The 17,902-nt window shown below is 39.2% G+C and overlaps 1 protein-coding gene across 3 annotated transcripts in view; it reads left to right on the plus strand.

Annotated features, from left to right (window-relative positions):
* KIF4A (kinesin family member 4A) overlaps positions 1-17,902 on the plus strand; it is a 136,523-nt gene that overhangs the window by 58,579 nt on the left and 60,042 nt on the right. For all 3 annotated transcript variants that reach the window (XM_065916392.1, XM_065916391.1, XM_065916393.1), the window contains 3 exons: positions 1,276-1,392; positions 2,021-2,196; positions 8,648-8,709. In XM_065916392.1, coding sequence (XP_065772464.1) covers positions 1,276-1,392; positions 2,021-2,196; positions 8,648-8,709 — 355 coding nt within the window. The remainder of the gene's footprint in view (positions 1-1,275; positions 1,393-2,020; positions 2,197-8,647; positions 8,710-17,902) is intronic.

Here is a 17,902-nt window from a genome sequence, read left to right on the forward strand (position 1 = left end):
AAGGTCATGGGTTTAATGAGTGCTTGGGAAAGTATAACTGAAATGACTGCAGGGTTCAGAATAGGTAGTTTAAGGCCCAGGAAAGATGATCTACCAAGGGTATTAGAAAGAGTCAGTAGGTACTTCCCTGCTTGTCTAGTGGTTAAGACTCCACGCTTCTACTTCAGCGAGTGCAGGTTCGATCCTTGGTCAGGGAACTAAGATCCTGTATGCCATGTGGTGCAGTGAAAAAGAGAAAGAAAGAGTTTCAGTAAATTTGTAGCCACAATAAGGGTGAAGAACAGCATCCATGAAAGAAACAGAAGGATGGTAGTAGGATACAGTCAGAGAGGAATTTTGGAGTTAAGGATCTTATAGATGTAGTTGTTATATAGATCTTATAGATATAGATCTATAAGGGAGTCCAGTGGCTGAATAAGTAAAGTAGAATAGCACTAACAATCATGATGCCATTTATATGTCATATAACTTTGTTTTGTGTAAGGTATCTTATTAACTCCCCACCACAACCTATGAAGTGGGTAGATTTGCCCCCTTCTGTAGAACTTACCCAAAATTGCATAACTAGTCAGTGACAAAGCCAGAATTAGAACCTAGCCACCATTGCCCATGCATTTAACCATTATACTATATAGACTTTCTAAGATAAACATAACCATGGGGGCTTTCAAGGACCTCGTATTATTACAATGTTGAAAAAGTAAACCTTGGAATTTAAGAAGTGGAAAGAATGTTTACTCTATTTGAAGCAACAAGAGAAAAGTATAAAAAGTAAATAACTATACAAATGGTTGTTGTCATGGTGATCTGTCATCTGTCTGTCTGCTTTGTTTCCATGGAAAAGGGTAAGAAGTGCCAAGTGACTTAACTGTGCTTTCACCTTTGCCCTTTGAACTTTACTTAACTGGAAGACCAACTGTTTGAAAGAGGAAGAGATGCAAAGAAAGTAAAATATCAGTGTGAACATCTCCAGCTTCTACCAGCATTATGTTTATTCCCATTTCTACCCATACCACCTAGGGAAAATATGGTGTGTTTCTCAAAGAGCATAAGAATATTTGATAAGAACACTAAAGATTTTTAAATAATGTTTTTCTTTTATATAGAGCTTTCTGTTTGGGGAAAAAAAGACTCTTGGAAAAGTGAACAGGATTAAAAGGTTTTCTTAAGATTACTGACTTAATAATTCTATGGGGTCTTTATTCATTTCTCTTTCTCAGGATAGGTATATCTTAGATGTTACCAAGCAATTTAAATTTTCTTTCCTACTACTAGGTATTAATATTAACCGAGGCCTCCTATGCTTGGGAAATGTAATCAGTGCTCTTGGAGATGACAAAAAGGGTGGCTTTGTGCCCTACAGAGATTCCAAGTTGACTCGACTGCTTCAAGGTAAGCCCAAAGTGCCTCTAAAAAATAAGAGAGTAACTTAGAATGATAGTGATGAGAACGCAAAGATAGGACAGATATTAATAAAAAGCCAGATTTTTGGACTATTACATACAGAGCTGTCCAGTTGATAAACAGGAGAGAGACCTGTTGGCAAGCAGGCTTCTAAGGTAATGGAAAAATGTCTTCATATATGGATTTGAGAGCCAACAAAATCTGTAGAGTGTCAACTGTACTTAGCACTTTGTATCTGGAAATGAACTTGCTTACTATATTTATTAATGCTGACAAGCAAAATTCCCTAAAGAGTTAAAATCTACCTAGAGGGAGTATCCAAAGAGTGTTTAATCCTAATAGTGGCTCCTAACTTACTTGGCCCAGGCCCCAGTTGTTTTAACCTGATTAACTGCTAACGTCACAGTCTCACTTAAGGAGGACACATGCAATAGGATGCTAAACTATATCATTTTACACAACAGAAATTCTTACTGTTTTTATATTGATGCAATAGGAAATTTGTACATACTTAATTATTTTCTTACAGCTCTGAGATTGAAATCTCCAACCCAATGGACAGCTTTGCTTGCGTCCTACTTGTTGGATTTCACTTCCTTCCATTATTCTTTTTCAGATTCTCTAGGAGGTAATAGCCACACTCTTATGATAGCCTGTGTGAGTCCTGCTGACTCCAATCTAGAGGAAACATTAAACACTCTTCGTTATGCTGACAGAGCAAGAAAAATCAAGAACAAACCTGTTGTTAATATTGATCCCCAGACAGCTGAACTTAATCATCTGAAGCAACAGGTAGAAGGGACTTAACATTTGATGGGGAAAATTACAAGTATGTGAGTGGAATGATAGAGCTCTTTTTTCTCAGCTTTTTCTCCACCAGGACTTTAGAGATGTTGGTTAAGCATTCTGTTAGTATGAGGCATGTTAAAGTAACTCCTATGAACATGTTTTTTGGTCATATTTAAGATTATAGGGTGGCACTGTATATTTCACTGATAAAGAAGTGAGCAGTGAGAGATGGGGCAAGAGAGGTATGCAGGAGTCAGATCCCAAAGGTCCTTGTATGACTGGTTAAAGAATTATAATAACTCAAATAAACACTATGGCCTGAACTAAAGACAGAGCAATAGAGATAAAGAAAGGGGGACAAATTATTGATAGAAACAAACAAACAAAAAAAAACACAAGGAGGTAGAATGTATAGAGCTTACAAATGTGGTTACAGATTTGATGTGAAAGGGTAGGTAGGGAGAATCAAAGTTGATCCCCAGGTTTTTTTGCTTGGACAACTGAATAAATGGTAGTAACAATCATTGAGTCAGGAAATTTAGGAGGAAAATAGGGGTCAGGCAGGGAAATGGAAATGATGAAATTCAGTTTTGGGCATTCTGAGTTTGAACCTCTTGAGGGATATCTAAGTAGAGTTATTCAAACATGGCTGGGTATGCAGGTTTAATGTAGAGAGGTCTGAAGATACAGATTTGTATGTCATCAGCATTTAGCTATGACAAACCTAGACAACATATTAAAAAGCAGAAACATTACTTTGCCAACAAAGGTCTGTCTAGTCAAAGCTATGATTTTTCTAGTAGTCATGTATAGATGTAAGAGTCGAACCTTAAAGAAAGCTGAGTACTGAAGAACTGATGCTTTTAAACTGTGGTGTTGGAGAAGACTCTTGAGTGCCCCTTGGACTGCAAGGAGATGCAACCAGTCCATCCTAAACGAAATCAGTCCTGAATATTCATTGGAAGGTCTGATGCTGAAGCTGAAGCTCCAATATTTTGGCCATCTGATGTGAAGAACTGACTCAATGGAAAAGACCCTAATGCTGGGAAAGATTGAAGGCAGGAGGAGAAGGGGATGACAGAGGATGAGGTGGTTGGGTGGCATCACCGACTCCATGGACATGAGTTTGTGCAAGCTCCGGGAATTGCTGATGGACAGGGAAGCCTGGCATGCTGTAGTGCATGGGGTCACAAAGAGTCGGACATGACTAAGTGACAAAAGTGAGAATTTAGATGGTACCTGATGTTACAAAGTAGATGAAATCGAAGAGTGCCTGGCATGTTAAAGGCACTTACTCAATATTTGCTGAGTGAGCAAATGGCCAAGAAGAGAGACGAAGGCTAGATAGAACTCAGGAGGTAACAACAGTATTTAAGGAAGTGGGAAAGGAGAGCCAACAACAAGAGAGATGAAGAAAGAGCAAACAGGTAGTGAGAAAATCAGTGGTTCATGGAAGACAAGGGAAGAAAGTTTCAAGGAGGGCTATCAAAAGTATAAATTTATAAAGTATAAAGATAAGGGTTAAAAAAGTTCATTGATTTTTTTTTTTTAATCAGCAAGAAAGCTATTGATGACTGCAGTGAGAAGAGGGTCAGGGGAATGATAGGAGCAGATTGCTATGGGATGGACAGTGAATGCTAGACAAGGAAGTGGAGGAAGTTGGTAGGCTCTTCTTTCAGGAAGGCAAGATAAGAGAAGACAGTAGCTGGTAGTCAAGGGTCAAGGGATATAAATCTGTGTTGTTGTTTTTTTTAAATATGGAAGAGACTTGAACATATGAAATAACCAGTTGGGAGAGACTGAGAAGAGGAATGAGTTGATAAGGTGTTTTCTTTTAGTTGAGATCCTCTGCACAAATAAAGAGGGCTTCAGCTTAGACAGTAGAGGAAATACCTGCCCATAAGACTAGAAGAAAAGTGGTTAGATAGGAAGGATACAGTGACACTAATTTAGATAAACAAGGGAAATTGAGCAATTTTCAGCCTGATAACCATTTTCTTCTCAGTGAAGTAGGAGACAAGGTTATCTTCTAAGAGCAATCAAGCAGATGATAGCATAGAGGGATTGAAGAGACCTCAGAAGGCTTAAAGTCTTGGAAATGGAAGAAGTAGCTGACTAGGAACATGAATTTGTGGTGGCATCAGTATGACTGTGCAACAGCTCAATAGCACTGGCAGAGTAGCAGGTAGCAAGATTGACCCCTTGGCAGGGGTGTCAGCTTTTCTTGGTATAGTACTCTTCCCAGTGGGAATCTAGTGTTTCTCAACAGTCTAGTGCTCACTCCATCTCTAGCTTCCTCCTCAGTGATAATAATTGCAACTCATTTAATCTGTTGTCTTCCTTCCTTTTACTGTCCTTTATTTCCTTCCTCCTAAGGTTCACTATAGAAAATATAAGTAATTTATCTGTTTACAAAATCACATTAATTATAAAGTACCTTATTCAGTGCTGCTTCTTTGTTTGCTTTCATGTGTACTCCTGTTGCCAGAAATGCTTTTCTTCCTGGTCATTTACTTGTTAATCCATTCCAACAATAAATATTTACCGAACACTATTATGTGCCAGGTACTGTGCTGGAATATATTGTTGAGCAAAGAAGACAGTTTCTGCCTTCAGACAGAAGACAAACAAACATTAAGCACACAATCACACCTGGAATAGTGTACTATAGGGCACTGTGAAAGTATGAACAGGATCTTCTGTTAAATATCTACTCTGAGAAGAAGGCTTCTTCTTCATTTGAGCTGAGATCTGAAAGACAAAGTAGGAATCATCTATGCAGAAAAGAAAGAAGAAAGATTCCAGAGAGAAGAAATACATGTTGTTGTTTAGTTGCTAAGTTGTGTCCAACTCTCTGTGACCCCTGGGGTGTAGCCCACCAGATTCCTCCATCCATGGGATTTTCCAGGCAAGAATACTGGAGTGGTTGCCATTTCCTTCTCCAGGGGATCTTCTATCCCAGGGATCGATTCAGCATCTGCTGCTTAACAGGTGGGTTCTTTACCACTGAGCCACCTGCAAAACACAGTAGTGTGTGTATTAAAGTATAATGGGAAAGAGTATTGACAATGCAGCCAAGCTGCCCGGGTTCAAATCCTGGCTCTATACCTCAGTAGCTATGTACCCTGGGCAAGTTCTCTGTGCCTCAGTTTCCCTATCTAGAAAACAGAAATAATAGTACCTGCTTCATAGAGTTTTTATGAGGGTTAAATGAGTTAATACATATAAAGCACTTAGAACAGTGCCAGACATATAGCATGTCTGCAAAGGTCTTGAGTTAGGAAGGAGTGCAGTGCATTTGAAGACCTCAGAATGCCATTGTGGCTAGAGTGGAGAGAGCAAGGAATGGGTGATCCAGTCTGAGACTGGAGAAGAAACAGAGGCCTGATCGAAGCCTCATGTACTATGTTAAAAATGATTTTAACCTAGGCGGCAGCATTAATAATTTACACTTTTGAAAGATGGTATGGCTGCTGTGCACAAATAGATTATAGTGGAGCAAAAATATACTCACGGAGACCACTTAAGAAGTTACTGCAATGGTCCAAGAGAAAGAAAAGTGGTGTCTTGGACTTAGGGTGGTGGTGGTGATAGAAGTGACCAGTGGGTTAGTTAAGGGGGTGAAGGTATGACACCCAGCTTTCTGGCATGTGAAACTGCATATTCACTGAACCAGAATACACTAGAGAAAACCAGGTTTGGGATAGCAGACAACTAAGTGGAAATATTAGGTAGATAGTTCAGTATAAATGTTCTAAATTCAAAAAAAGTTGAGAAGATCTGCTGGAGAAGGAAATGGCAACCTCTCCAGTATTCTTGCCTGGGAAATCGCATGGACAGAGGAGCCTGGTGGGCTATAGTTCATGGGGTGGCAAATAGTCAGACCTGACTGAACGACTAACACTTTCAGTAATAGTAATATTCAGTTCCCAGTATTATTTATTAATAATATTAATATTTCCCAATAGTAATACTCAGTCCCCTCAGGGCTGATTTGAGGACTAAATGAGACAGTATATCTAAACCATCTTCCATGGTGTCTGGCTTCAGGGGCTAGACTCAGTCCTTAAAGAAGTTCCCTTTGTTTCAGATTTCCTGTCTCACCTTGACATGGTTCAGAAAAACCCTTTTATATTCATTATTTAATTTTATCATCACAATATGCCAATGAACACAGCAGGTATCTTTATCCCCATTTTAAGACACTAGGGTCTAAGAAATGAATATGGTGGTTCAGGGCAGACTGACAGGAACCAAGTCACTTGGTAGCCAGCCCTTGACTTTTCCCACTATCTCTCCCCAGTGGAGTGGTAGTGGCTTTTCAAGGAACAAGAAAGTTCTCCCTGCAATTGGATGTAAGCCTTAATTGCAGGTTGCAAGGGAGAGAGAGCTGGATTGGAAGGAATAGCACTCCCCTACCAGCAGTTCCTTCACTGATGGCCAGCAAATCGTCCCTAAGTTTTCTGCCTGAAGGCTCCTGTTCATAAAATGGAGGTAAAATATCAGTTTCTCTCTGTCAAACAACCTTGTTCCCTGTAAATGCTTTAGAAATCTGTGTTGTTGTTGTTTAGTTACTAAGTCATGTCCGACTCTTTGCAACCCTATGGACTGTAGCCCACCAGGCTCCTCTATCCATAGGATTCTCCAGGCAAAATACTGGAGTGGGTTGCCATTTCCTTCTTCATGGGATCTTCCCAACCCAGGGACTGAACCCATGGCTTCTGCATTTCAGGCTGATTCTTTACTGCTGAGCCACCAGGGAAGCCCAGAGAAATCTGTGTGGATCAAATGAAATCATATGTGTAGTCATGCTTTGGAAATAATGATGTGACAGTAAATGTAAAATACTAGTGTTCTTGCATTTTAAAAGTTCTAAATTCAGAAAGATCTGTGTTTGAGATAAATTTGGGAGTCACCAGTTTTTATTAATAAATGGTAATTGAAACTATAGGCAGAGAGCTTTGAGGAACTTTATCACCTAAAGGACAGTTGGAGCAAAGATGAACTAAGAAATTGACTAGAAGATCAGCTTGAAAAATAGAAGGAAAACCAGGAAAGTGTGGTGTCTGGTAACCCAAATGCTACCAAACAGTCAAATAACATGAAGACTAAAAAATGCCCATGGGATATAGTGACATGCAGATCATTGGTGACATTATCCAAAGTTATTTCAGTGGAATGTTGTGGGCACAAATCAGATTAGAATAAGTTAAAGAGCAAGTGAGAGAAGAGCTAAAGGAGATGGAGACAGTGGGTGTAGACTATTCTCTTAAACTTTATGAAGGACAGAAATCAAGCAAAAAGTGATAGGAAGTGGGATTGGGAGAGGTGCTTTTAAGATGGTAGAGACTTGAACATGTTTTAATCTTAATAGGAAGGATACTGTAAAAAGAGAGAAGTCACATATATAGAAGAGAGAGGGGATAACAAATAGAGTAAGATTTATCAGAAGGCAAGAAGAGTTGGGATCCAAAACTCAAGCAGAACAGCTCCTCTTTTGTCATAAGAGGGAATGGAGACAATGATTACAGGTGCACTCTGGTTTAAGATCCATCCCCACAAAGCCTCCTTTAGCCTATTGTGGGATTTTATTTCTTTGCTTCTTCTCAGAACCCTAAAGTACTTAAGTATACTTGATGACTTAGCATCTTCTGTCTTGTGTTATTTCCTACTTTTTCAGGCCTTAGTCTTGTCTTCATCAACTAGATTGTAAACTAGATAATAAACCACAAGAGTTTATTTTATGTCCCCCCACATTGCCTAGCTCAGTGCTAAGTCTGATTTAAAAAAAGAAAATAGAATAGAGGCTCAATAAAAACTATGAAGATGCTTAGGTAAAAGAGATGACATCTTCTAAGTACTAGTTATTCGTGTAGTGCTGATTGTCTTTTTATCATTGAATCATCAACCATGTTGCTTTCTGTAAAACCTAAGATATGCCTTAGATTTCATAGGCATCAAGTAAAATTCAGTTCAGCTCAGTCGTGTCTGACTCTTTGTGACCCCATGGACTGCAGCACGCCAAGCCTCCCTGTCCATCACCAACTCCCGGAGTTTACCCAAACTCATGTCCATTGAGTCAGTGATGCCATCCAACCATCTCATCCTCTGTTGTCCCCTTCTCATTCTCTGTCATCCCCTTCTCCTCCCCTCCTTCAATCTTTCCCACCATCAGGGTCTTTTCCAATGAGTCAGTTCTTCACATCAGGTATCCAAAGTATTGGAGTTTCAGCTTCAACATCAGTCCTTCCAATGAACACTCAGGACTGATCTCCTTTAGGATGGACTGGTTGGATCTCCTTGCAGTCCAAGGGACTCTCAAAAGTCTTCTCCAACATCACAGTTCAAAAGCATCAAGTAAAATTACCCTATTGCTAATCATGATAACTTTGCTGAGTAGGGATAGGTAGGTTTGATTGATAACTAGCTGACTATTTTTCTTTGCCTTTTCCAGGTCCAGCAGCTACAAGTCTTGTTGCTACAAGCCCGTGGAGGTACCCTGCCTGGATCTATAAAGTAAGAGCCGTAGACGAATTTTATTATTATTTTTTTTTCTCGTAGACGAATTTTAAATGTATATTCTAACAGAGCCTTTTTCTCCTTATAATTGTTTCCCCCCTGATATTCTAAAGTTTCTGATAGCACTTGGTGTCAAGGTAGGGATCTTAACAAACTTGCTCTCTATTTAGGACTTAGCTAGTTAGCTTTGAGACAACCTGATATAATAGGAAAAGCATGGGTTCTGACCTCAGAAATTTATTAATTGGAATCCTACTATGAAGAAGAGCTATTTTTCTCCTCCTACCACTTATTTATCTGATTATGTATTTATAGCCATATAGACCCATGGGTATTTATTTATTTATTTATTTTTTGGGGGTATTTATTTTATTCTATGCATTAGCACCCAATACTATCATCATTTGTTTTATATCTTGTTTTATTTTTTGTTTCTTGTCCACTAGGAACACCTTCAGAGTAGCTCTTGTATTCTTTAACACACCGTCAAGTTTTTAAGCATTTCCACCAGATGTTGTATTTTCTCTGCCTCTGGAATCAATCATATGTCCAAGGAGCCCTGTTTTTTCTTTTAATTGCAAAATGGTATTTAGAAACAGATCTGGGCATTAGGTGTGCTCATTGTTACTGGGATATCACTACTTCTAGGCCCTCTCAGTGAGTAGAGCTAGGAAATATCTGTATGTACAGTAAACCACACATATATCTATATTTTTATATTTATCTAACTGAATATATGTTAAAAACCATGATTTTAGACTGATACCTCTGATTCCAGTCTAACACTACAGGGTTTATTTTAATCTTCCCACTCTTTATTTATAATTTCTTTCTCCAGTAGTGAAAAACCAGCTCTCATTATCTGCATTCTGTTTACTTACTAGTTCAGTTCTAGTATACACATAAAATAATTTTGGAATTGCTAGCCCATACCCCTGTGAGAAACACTTTTAGTAACTAGATTACAGCATATATATACAGTTCTTTTTGTCTTTAGACTTTAAAGTATCCAGGCAAGATACTGTTTCCCAGAGGTACTATTTGTATTCCTTTGTGGATCCCCCCTACATCTTGCTTGGTTGGTTTTAATTGTTCATATTTTGGGTATATGAAGAGTATGTGAAGCATTATTGATGGTGTAAGAGTCAGGGTTTTACAAAAAGATACACTCAGAGCAGAGAAATGCAAATCAAAATTGCAATGAGATATCACCATACACCTTGTCAGGATGGCTACTATAAAAAAAAAAGAAGAAGAAAATAACAAATGTTGGAAAGGATGCAAGGAGAATGTGGAGAAATTAGAACTTTTGTACATTGTTGAATGGATTGTAAAATGATATAACTGCTATAGAAAGCAGTATGGAGGTAGCTCAAAAAATTAAAAATAGAACTACCATATGATCCAGCAATCCCACTTCTGGGTATATATCTCAAAGAACTGTAAACAGGGTCTCAGAGAGATACTTGCTTACCCACCTATTCATAATAGATCCCATGGACAGAAGAGCCTGATGGACTACAGTCCATGGAGTCACAAAAGAATCAGACATGACTTAGGGACTAAGCAACAATATATACATACAACAAAATGTTCTTGTTGTTGTTTTCATTCAGTCTCTCAGTCATGTCTGACTGACTGTGACCCCATGGACTGCAGCACACCAGGTTTCTCTATCCTTCACTATCTCCCAGAGTTTGCTCAAACTCATGTCCATTTAATTGCTGTGCCATCCAACCATCTCATCCTCTGTTACCTCCTCCTCCTGCCCTCAATCGTTCCCAATATCATTCAGCCTTAAAAAGGAAGGAAATCCTATCACATGTTACAACATGAATGAAACTTTAGGACATTATGTAAGTGAAATAATCCAGTCACAAAAAGACAAATACTGTATGATTCTACTTATATAAGGAATTTAAAGTAGTCATATTCACAGAAATGAATAGCAGCATGGTGGTTACCAAGGGCTAGGGAAGGGCCAAAAGGGGAGTTATTATTTAATGGGTAAATAATTTGAGTTTTACAAGATGAAAAATTTCTGGAGATCTGTTTCACAGCAATGTAAATGTAATGCTACTCAATTGTACACTTAAAAGCAGTTAAGATGACAAGTTTTATGTTACATGTTTTTTGCTGTACTGTGCTGTCCTCAGTCACTTCAGTCGTGTCAGACTCTTTGTGACCTACAGACTGTAGCCCACCAGGCTCCTCTGTCCATGGGATTCTCCAGGCGACAATACTGGAGGGGGTTGCTGTGCCCTCCTCCAGGGGGTATTCCTGACCCAGGAATCGAACCTGTATCTCCAGTGTCTCCTACATTATAGGCAGGTTCTTTACCCACTGAGCCCATGTGTTTTTTTTACCACAATATAAAAAAAGAAAAAACCTACAAGAGAACTAGAAAAAAATATAGGCAAAGTTCTCTGTGCATATAGGTGAAGGTAAAGAGCATTTTATGAATAAAAGCAGTGACAGAAACTAAAAGAATAGACCGGGGATGGAGAGTTGCTGTTGAATGGGTATGGTGTTTCAGTTTTACAAGATGAAAAGGTTATGGAGAGTCATTGCACAACAGTGTGAATATACTAACACTATTGAACTGTACACTTAAAAATGGTTAAGATGGTAAATTTTATGTTATGCTTTTTACCACAATTTTTTTTAAAGAAAAAAATATGTATACTCAGAGAAATGTTCCTGTTTGTCCCTGCTATCCTGTCCCCATTCCACCCTTATTTCTACTTCTTTACCACCACATTCTCCTTACCCCTGTTTTTAATCAATCTCATTAGTTTCTTCCTATATTTCTTTTGTACAAATGAGCAGTTACTTGCATATTATTTCATATCCCCTTCTTTCTCATATGAATGATAGTACACTATAAATATACTTTGTGGCTTTGCTTTTTTCAGTATTTTCTAAAAGTCATTTATCAGTTCATAGAAGTCTTCCTCATTCTTTTTTGTACAGCTCCATGGTACTCTTATTGTGTATATGTGCCATACGTAGTAATTCACCTTCTCTCCTGTGTATGGACATTTAGGTTTCCAATACTTTGCAATTACAGACATGCTGCAGTGAATAGCCTTTTATGTTTATATTTTCTTCCTTTTTCTCTCTTTCCTTATTAGCTCCACTGGGTCTTAGTTGCAGCATGGGGGATCTTTAGTTGTGGCATGTAAACTCTTAGCTGTGGCATGTGGGATCTAGTTCCCTGACCAGGGATAGAACCCAGACCCCCTGCACTGAGAGTGTGGAATCTCAGCCATTGAACCACCAAGGAAATCCCTGCATATATTTTCATATTGTTAGTTTTCTTCAGAGTAGGTTTCTAGGAATGGGATTACTGGGACAAAAGGTAAGTGCATGTGTGGTTTTGTTAGATATTGCCACATTCCCTTCCAGGATTATACCCATTTGTATTCCCAACAGCGGTGTGTAAGAGTGCTTTTTTCCCCACAGCTTTGCCAATAGAATGTGTTGTCATATATTTTCAATTTTTGCTAATCTGATACAAGACAAATTCTATCTCAATGTTGTTTTAATTTGCATTTCTTTAATCATGAATGAATTTGAACTTTTTTTCCCAAATGTTTCAAGGCCACTTTTATCTCTTTTTCTGGTAAACTGTTCATGTGTCCCATTTTTTATTGGGTTATTTGATCCGTTGACCCTTTTTTAAAAAAAATGTGATTAAATATGCATAAAAATTTTTACCATTTTAAGTATAAAGTTCATTGGCATTAAGTATATTCACAATATTGAGCAACCAGCAATACCATCCATTCCCCAAACTTTTTTCTTTCATCTTGCAAAACCGAAACTGTACCCATTAAAAAATAACTCCTTATTTCCCCTTCTCTCCAGCCCCTGACAATTATAATTCTACGTTCATTGATTACTCTAAGTACCTCATATGAATGGAATAATACAATAGTTGTCTTTTAGTGACTGTTTCACTTAGCATGATGTCTTCAAGTTTCATCCATGTTGCAGTATGTGTGAGAATTTCCTTCCTCTTTTTAAAATATTTATCTATTTATTTGGCTGAGTCATGTCTTAGTTGCGGCATGGGGGATCTTTGTTGTGTCGTGCAGGATCTTTCATTGTGGTGCACAGACTGGTTGTGGCACGCGGGCTCAGTACTTGCAGCACATGTGTTCTATAGTTGTGGTGCATGGGCTTAGTTGCTCTGAGGCATGTGGGATCTTAGTTCCCCAACCAGGAACCAAACCATGTCCCTTGCATTGCAAGGCAGATTCTTTTTATTTTATTATTATTATTATGTTGGCTGTGCTTGATCTTTGTTGCTGTGCATGGGCTTTCTCTAGCTGAGGCAAGCGGGGAGGAGCTACTCTTCATTGCAGGGGCACAGGCTTCTCATTGTGGCGTCTTCTCTTCTTGTGGAGCACAGGCTCTAGGCATGTGGGCTTCAGTAGTTGCAGCACATGGGCTCAGTTGCTCCCTAGCATGTAGAATCTTCCCAATTCAGTTCAGTTCAGTTCAGTTGCTTAATTGTGTCTGACTCTTTGCAACCCCATGGACTGCAACACGCCAGACTTCCTATCCATCACCAACTCCCGGAGCTTGCTCAAACTCATGTCCATCGAGTAGGTACTGCCATCCAAACATCTCATCCTCTGCCGTCCCCTTCTCCTCCCACCTTCAGTCTTTTCCAGCATCAGGGTCTTTTCCAATGAGTCACTTCTTCATATCAGGTGACTAAAGTATTGGAGTTTCAGCTTCAGCATCAGTCCTTCCAATGAATATTCAGGACTGATTTCCTTGAGGATGGACTGGTTGGATCTCCTTGTAGTCCAAGGGACTCTCAAGAGTCTTCTCCAACACCACAGTTCAAAGCATCAATTCTTTGGCACTCAGCTTTCTTTATGGTCCAACTGTCACATCCATACATGACTATTGAAAAAACCATAGCTTTGACTATACAGACCTTTGTTGGCAAAGTAATGTCTCTGCTTTTCAATATGCTGTCTAGGTTGGTCTTAGCTTTTCTTCCAAGGAACATGCATCTTTTTTTTCTTTAAGATAGGGAAAGAAGTTTAATTCAGTTTGAGCAATTCTACATTTGAGTTGTCTGACAGAATTTCAGGTGATTTCTAGCAAGCAGTTGGATATACATTTCTTTTTTTCCCCCTCCCAATTATTTTTATTAGTTGGAGGCTAATTACTTTACAGTATTGTAGTGGATTTTGTCATACATTGACATGAATCAGCCATGGATTTACATGTGTTCCCCATCCTGAACCCCCCTCCCACCTCCCTCCCCATCCCATCCCTCTGGGTCCTCCCAGTGCACCAGCCCCGAGCACTTGTCTCATGCATCCAACCTGGGCTGGCGATCTGTTTCACACTGGATAATATACATGTTTCAATGCTGTTTTCTCAGATCATCCCACCCTTACCTTCTCCCATAGAGTCCAAAAATCTGTTCTATACATCTGTGTCTCTTTTTCTGTCTTGCATATAGGGTTATCGTTACCATCTTTCTAAATTCCATATATATGCATTAGTATACTATATTGGTGTTTTTCTTTCTGGCTAACTTCACTCTGAATAATGGACTCCAGTTTCATCCACCTCATTAGAACTGATTCAAGTGAATTCTTTTTAAATGGTTGAGTAATATTCCATTGTGTATATATGTTCCACAGCTTTCTTACCATTCGTCTGCTGGTGGGCATCTAGGTTGCTTCCATGTCCTGGCTATTATAAACAGTGCTGCGATCAGCATTGGGGTGCACATGTCTCTTTCAGTTCTGGTTTCCTCGGTGTGTATGCCCAGAAGTGGGATTGCTGGGTCTTATGGCAGTTCTATTTCCAGTTTTTTGAGGAATCTCCACACTGTTCTCCATAGTGGTTGTACTAGTTTGCATTCCCACCAACAGTGTAAGAGGGTTCCCTTTTCTCCACACCCTCTCCAGCATTTATTGCTTGTAGACTTTTGGATAGCAGCCATCCTGACTGGCGTGTAATGGTACCTCATTGTGGTTTTGATTTGCATTTCTCTGATAATGAGTGCTGTTTAGCATCTTTTCATGTGCTTGTTAGCCATCTGTATGTCTTCTTTGGAGAAATGTCTGTTTAGATCTTTGGCCCATTTTTTGATTGGGTCATTTATTTTTCTGGAATTGATCTGCAGGAGTTGCTTGTATATTTTTGAGATTAATCCTTCATCTGTTTCTTCATTTGCTATTATTTTCTCCCATTGTGAAGGCTGTCTTTTCACCTTGCTTATAGTTTCCTTTGTTGTGCAAAAACTTAAGTTTAATTAGGTCCCATTTGTTTATTTTTGCTTTTATTTCCAACATTCTGGGAGGTGGGTCATAGAGGCTTTTCACTGGTTAATTTTCTCTCTCTTGCTATCCCACAGTTTAAGTTGCTATCTCATGTTATCTCCCTCCGATTGCCCTCAGGGCATTCAAGCTCGGTCCTTACCCTAAGCAAGAGGGATCCTTACCTGTCTGCTCCTCTCCGTTCAGCCCCCACGTGCTGGTGGTGGATGCGAGTGTCTGGGGTACTTTTCTGCTGGGAGTTGCTTTTAGGCATGTAATCTGTGGGTTTTATTTATTCTTCCTCCCAGTTAGGTTGCCCTCCAAAATTTGAAAACTTCCCCCAGACCCGCCTGTGAAAGGGTTTCCTGGTGTTTGGAAACTTCCTCTATTACGACTCCCTTCCCAGAGTAGGGAGTCTCCGTCCCTATTTCTTTTGTCTCTCTTTTTATCTTTTATAGTTTGTCCTACCTCCTTTAGAAGACAATGGGCTGCTTTTCTGGGCACCTGATGTCCTTTGCTAGCGATCAGAAGTTGTTTTGTGGAGTTTGCTCAGCGTTCAAATATTCTTTCGATGAATTTGTAGGGGAGAAAGTGGTGTCCCTGTCCTATTCCTCCGCCATCTTAGCTTGGAACATGCATCTTTTAATTTCATGGCTGCAACGGCTTTTGCCTTCTGAGATGGCCCATACCCTGTCTGTGGACTATGTTTCTCTCTAAATAAATCCACTTCTTACGTAAAAAAATAATAATAATAATAATAATTTCATGGCTGCATTCACCATCTCCAATGATTTTAGAGCCCAAAAAACTAAAGTCTCTCAATGTTTTCATTGTTTCCCCATCTGTTTGCCAGTGAAGTGATGGGACTAGATGCCATGATCTTCGTTTTTTGAATGTTGACTTTTAAGCCAACTTTTTCACTCTCTTCTTTCACTTTCATCAAGAGGCTTTTTAGTTCTTTGCTTCCTACCATAAGGGTGGTGTCATCTGCATATCTGAGGTTCTTGATATTTCTCCTAGCAATCTTGATTCCAGCTTGTGCTTCATCCAGCCCAGCATTTCTCATGATGTACTCTGCATATAAGTTAAATAAGCAGTACATACAGCCTTGATGTACTCCTTTCCCAATTTGGAAACAGTCTGTTGTTCCATGTCTGATTCTAACTGTTGCTTCTTGACCTGTATCCAGATTTCTCAGGAGGCAGGTCAGGTGGTCTGGTATTCCCATCTCTTGAAGAATTTTCCACAGTTTGTTGTGATCCACACAGTCAAAGGCTTTGATATAGTCAATAAAGCAGAAGCAGATATTTTTCTGGAACTCTCTTGCTTTTTCTGTGATCCAGCAGATGTTGGCAATGTGATCTCTGGTTCTGCTGCCTTTTCTAAATCCAGCTTGAACATCTGGAAATTCATGGTTCACGTACTGTTGAAGCCTGGCTTGCAGAATTTTGAGCATTACTTTGCTAGTGTGTAAGATGAATGCAATTGTGCAGTAGTTGGAGCAGTCTTTGGCATTGCCTTTCTTTGGGATTGGAATGAAAAGTGACCTTTTCCAGTCCTGTGGCCACTGCTGAGTTTTCCCAATTTGCTGGCATATTGAGTGCAGCAGCATCTTTTAGGATTTGAAATAGCTCAACTGGAATTTCATCACCTCCACTAGCTTTGTTCATAGTGTTGCTTCCTAGGGCCCACTTGACTTTGCATTCCAGGATGTCTGGCTCTAGGTGAGTGATCACACCATCATGGTTACCTGGGTCATGAAGATCTTTTTTGTATAGTTCTTCTGTGTATTCTTGCCACCTGTTCTTAATATCTTCTGCTTCTATTAGGTCCATACCATTTCTGTCCTTTATTGTACCCATCTTTGCATGAAATGTTCCCTTGGTATCTCTAATTTTCTTGAAGAGATCTCTAGTCTTTCCCATTCTATTGTAATCTTCCCAGACCGAGAATCAAAGCCATATCTCCTGCATTGGCAGGAGGAGTCTTCTCCACTCCACCACCAGGGAAGTCTGCAAGGTGGATTCTTAACTACTGGGCCACCAGGGAAGTCCCAGAATTTTGTTCCGCTTAAAGGCTGAATGGTATTCCATTGTTTGTATATACCACATGTTGTGTATCCATTCATGTGTCAATGGACATGGGTTGCTTCTACCTCCTGGGAATTGTGAATAATGCTTCTATGAACATGGGTATGCAAATAACTCTGCTTTCAGTTTTTTGGGTATATACCAAGAAGTGGAATAGCTGGATCATATATTTATTCTTTTTTTTATTTTTTAATTAAATTGCCATACGCTTTTCCATAGTGGCTACACTATTTTACATTCCTCCAGAAGTGTACAAATGTTGATTTTTCCACATCCTTGCCAGTACTTGGTATTTTCTTTCTTTCTTTTTTTTTTTATGATAACCACCCTAATTTTGGCCCTTATTTTCAATAGTTCTTTGTATGTTAGTGATATTAGTCTTTTGTCTGTAGTGTGTGTCACAAATATTTTCTCCTAATTTGTTTTGTACTTTGTTCGTGGTTTTTTTGGATCATGCAAAAAAATAAATTTTATGTAATAAAAAGTTTGAGTCATTTTTTTATTACCTCTGGATTTTTTTAACCTCTAGATTTATTGAGATATAATTTATATACCGTTAAATCCATTCACTTTAAGTATACAATTCAATGGGGTTTTTTTTCCAATTTTTATTTATTTATTGGCTGCACTGGGTCTTCCTTGCTGTGCCCAGGCTTTTTTCTCTAGTTGCGGTGACCTGGGGCTATTCTTTGTTGTGATGTGAGGGCTCCTCATTGCCATGGCTTCTCTTGTGGAACACAGGCTCTATGCTCATGGGTTTCAGTAGTTGCAGCATTCGGGCTCAGTAGTTGCAGCGCACAGGCT

This window comes from Muntiacus reevesi, chromosome X, assembly GCF_963930625.1.
Source record: "Muntiacus reevesi chromosome X, mMunRee1.1, whole genome shotgun sequence".
NCBI classification, from domain to species: Eukaryota; Metazoa; Chordata; class Mammalia; order Artiodactyla; family Cervidae; genus Muntiacus; species Muntiacus reevesi.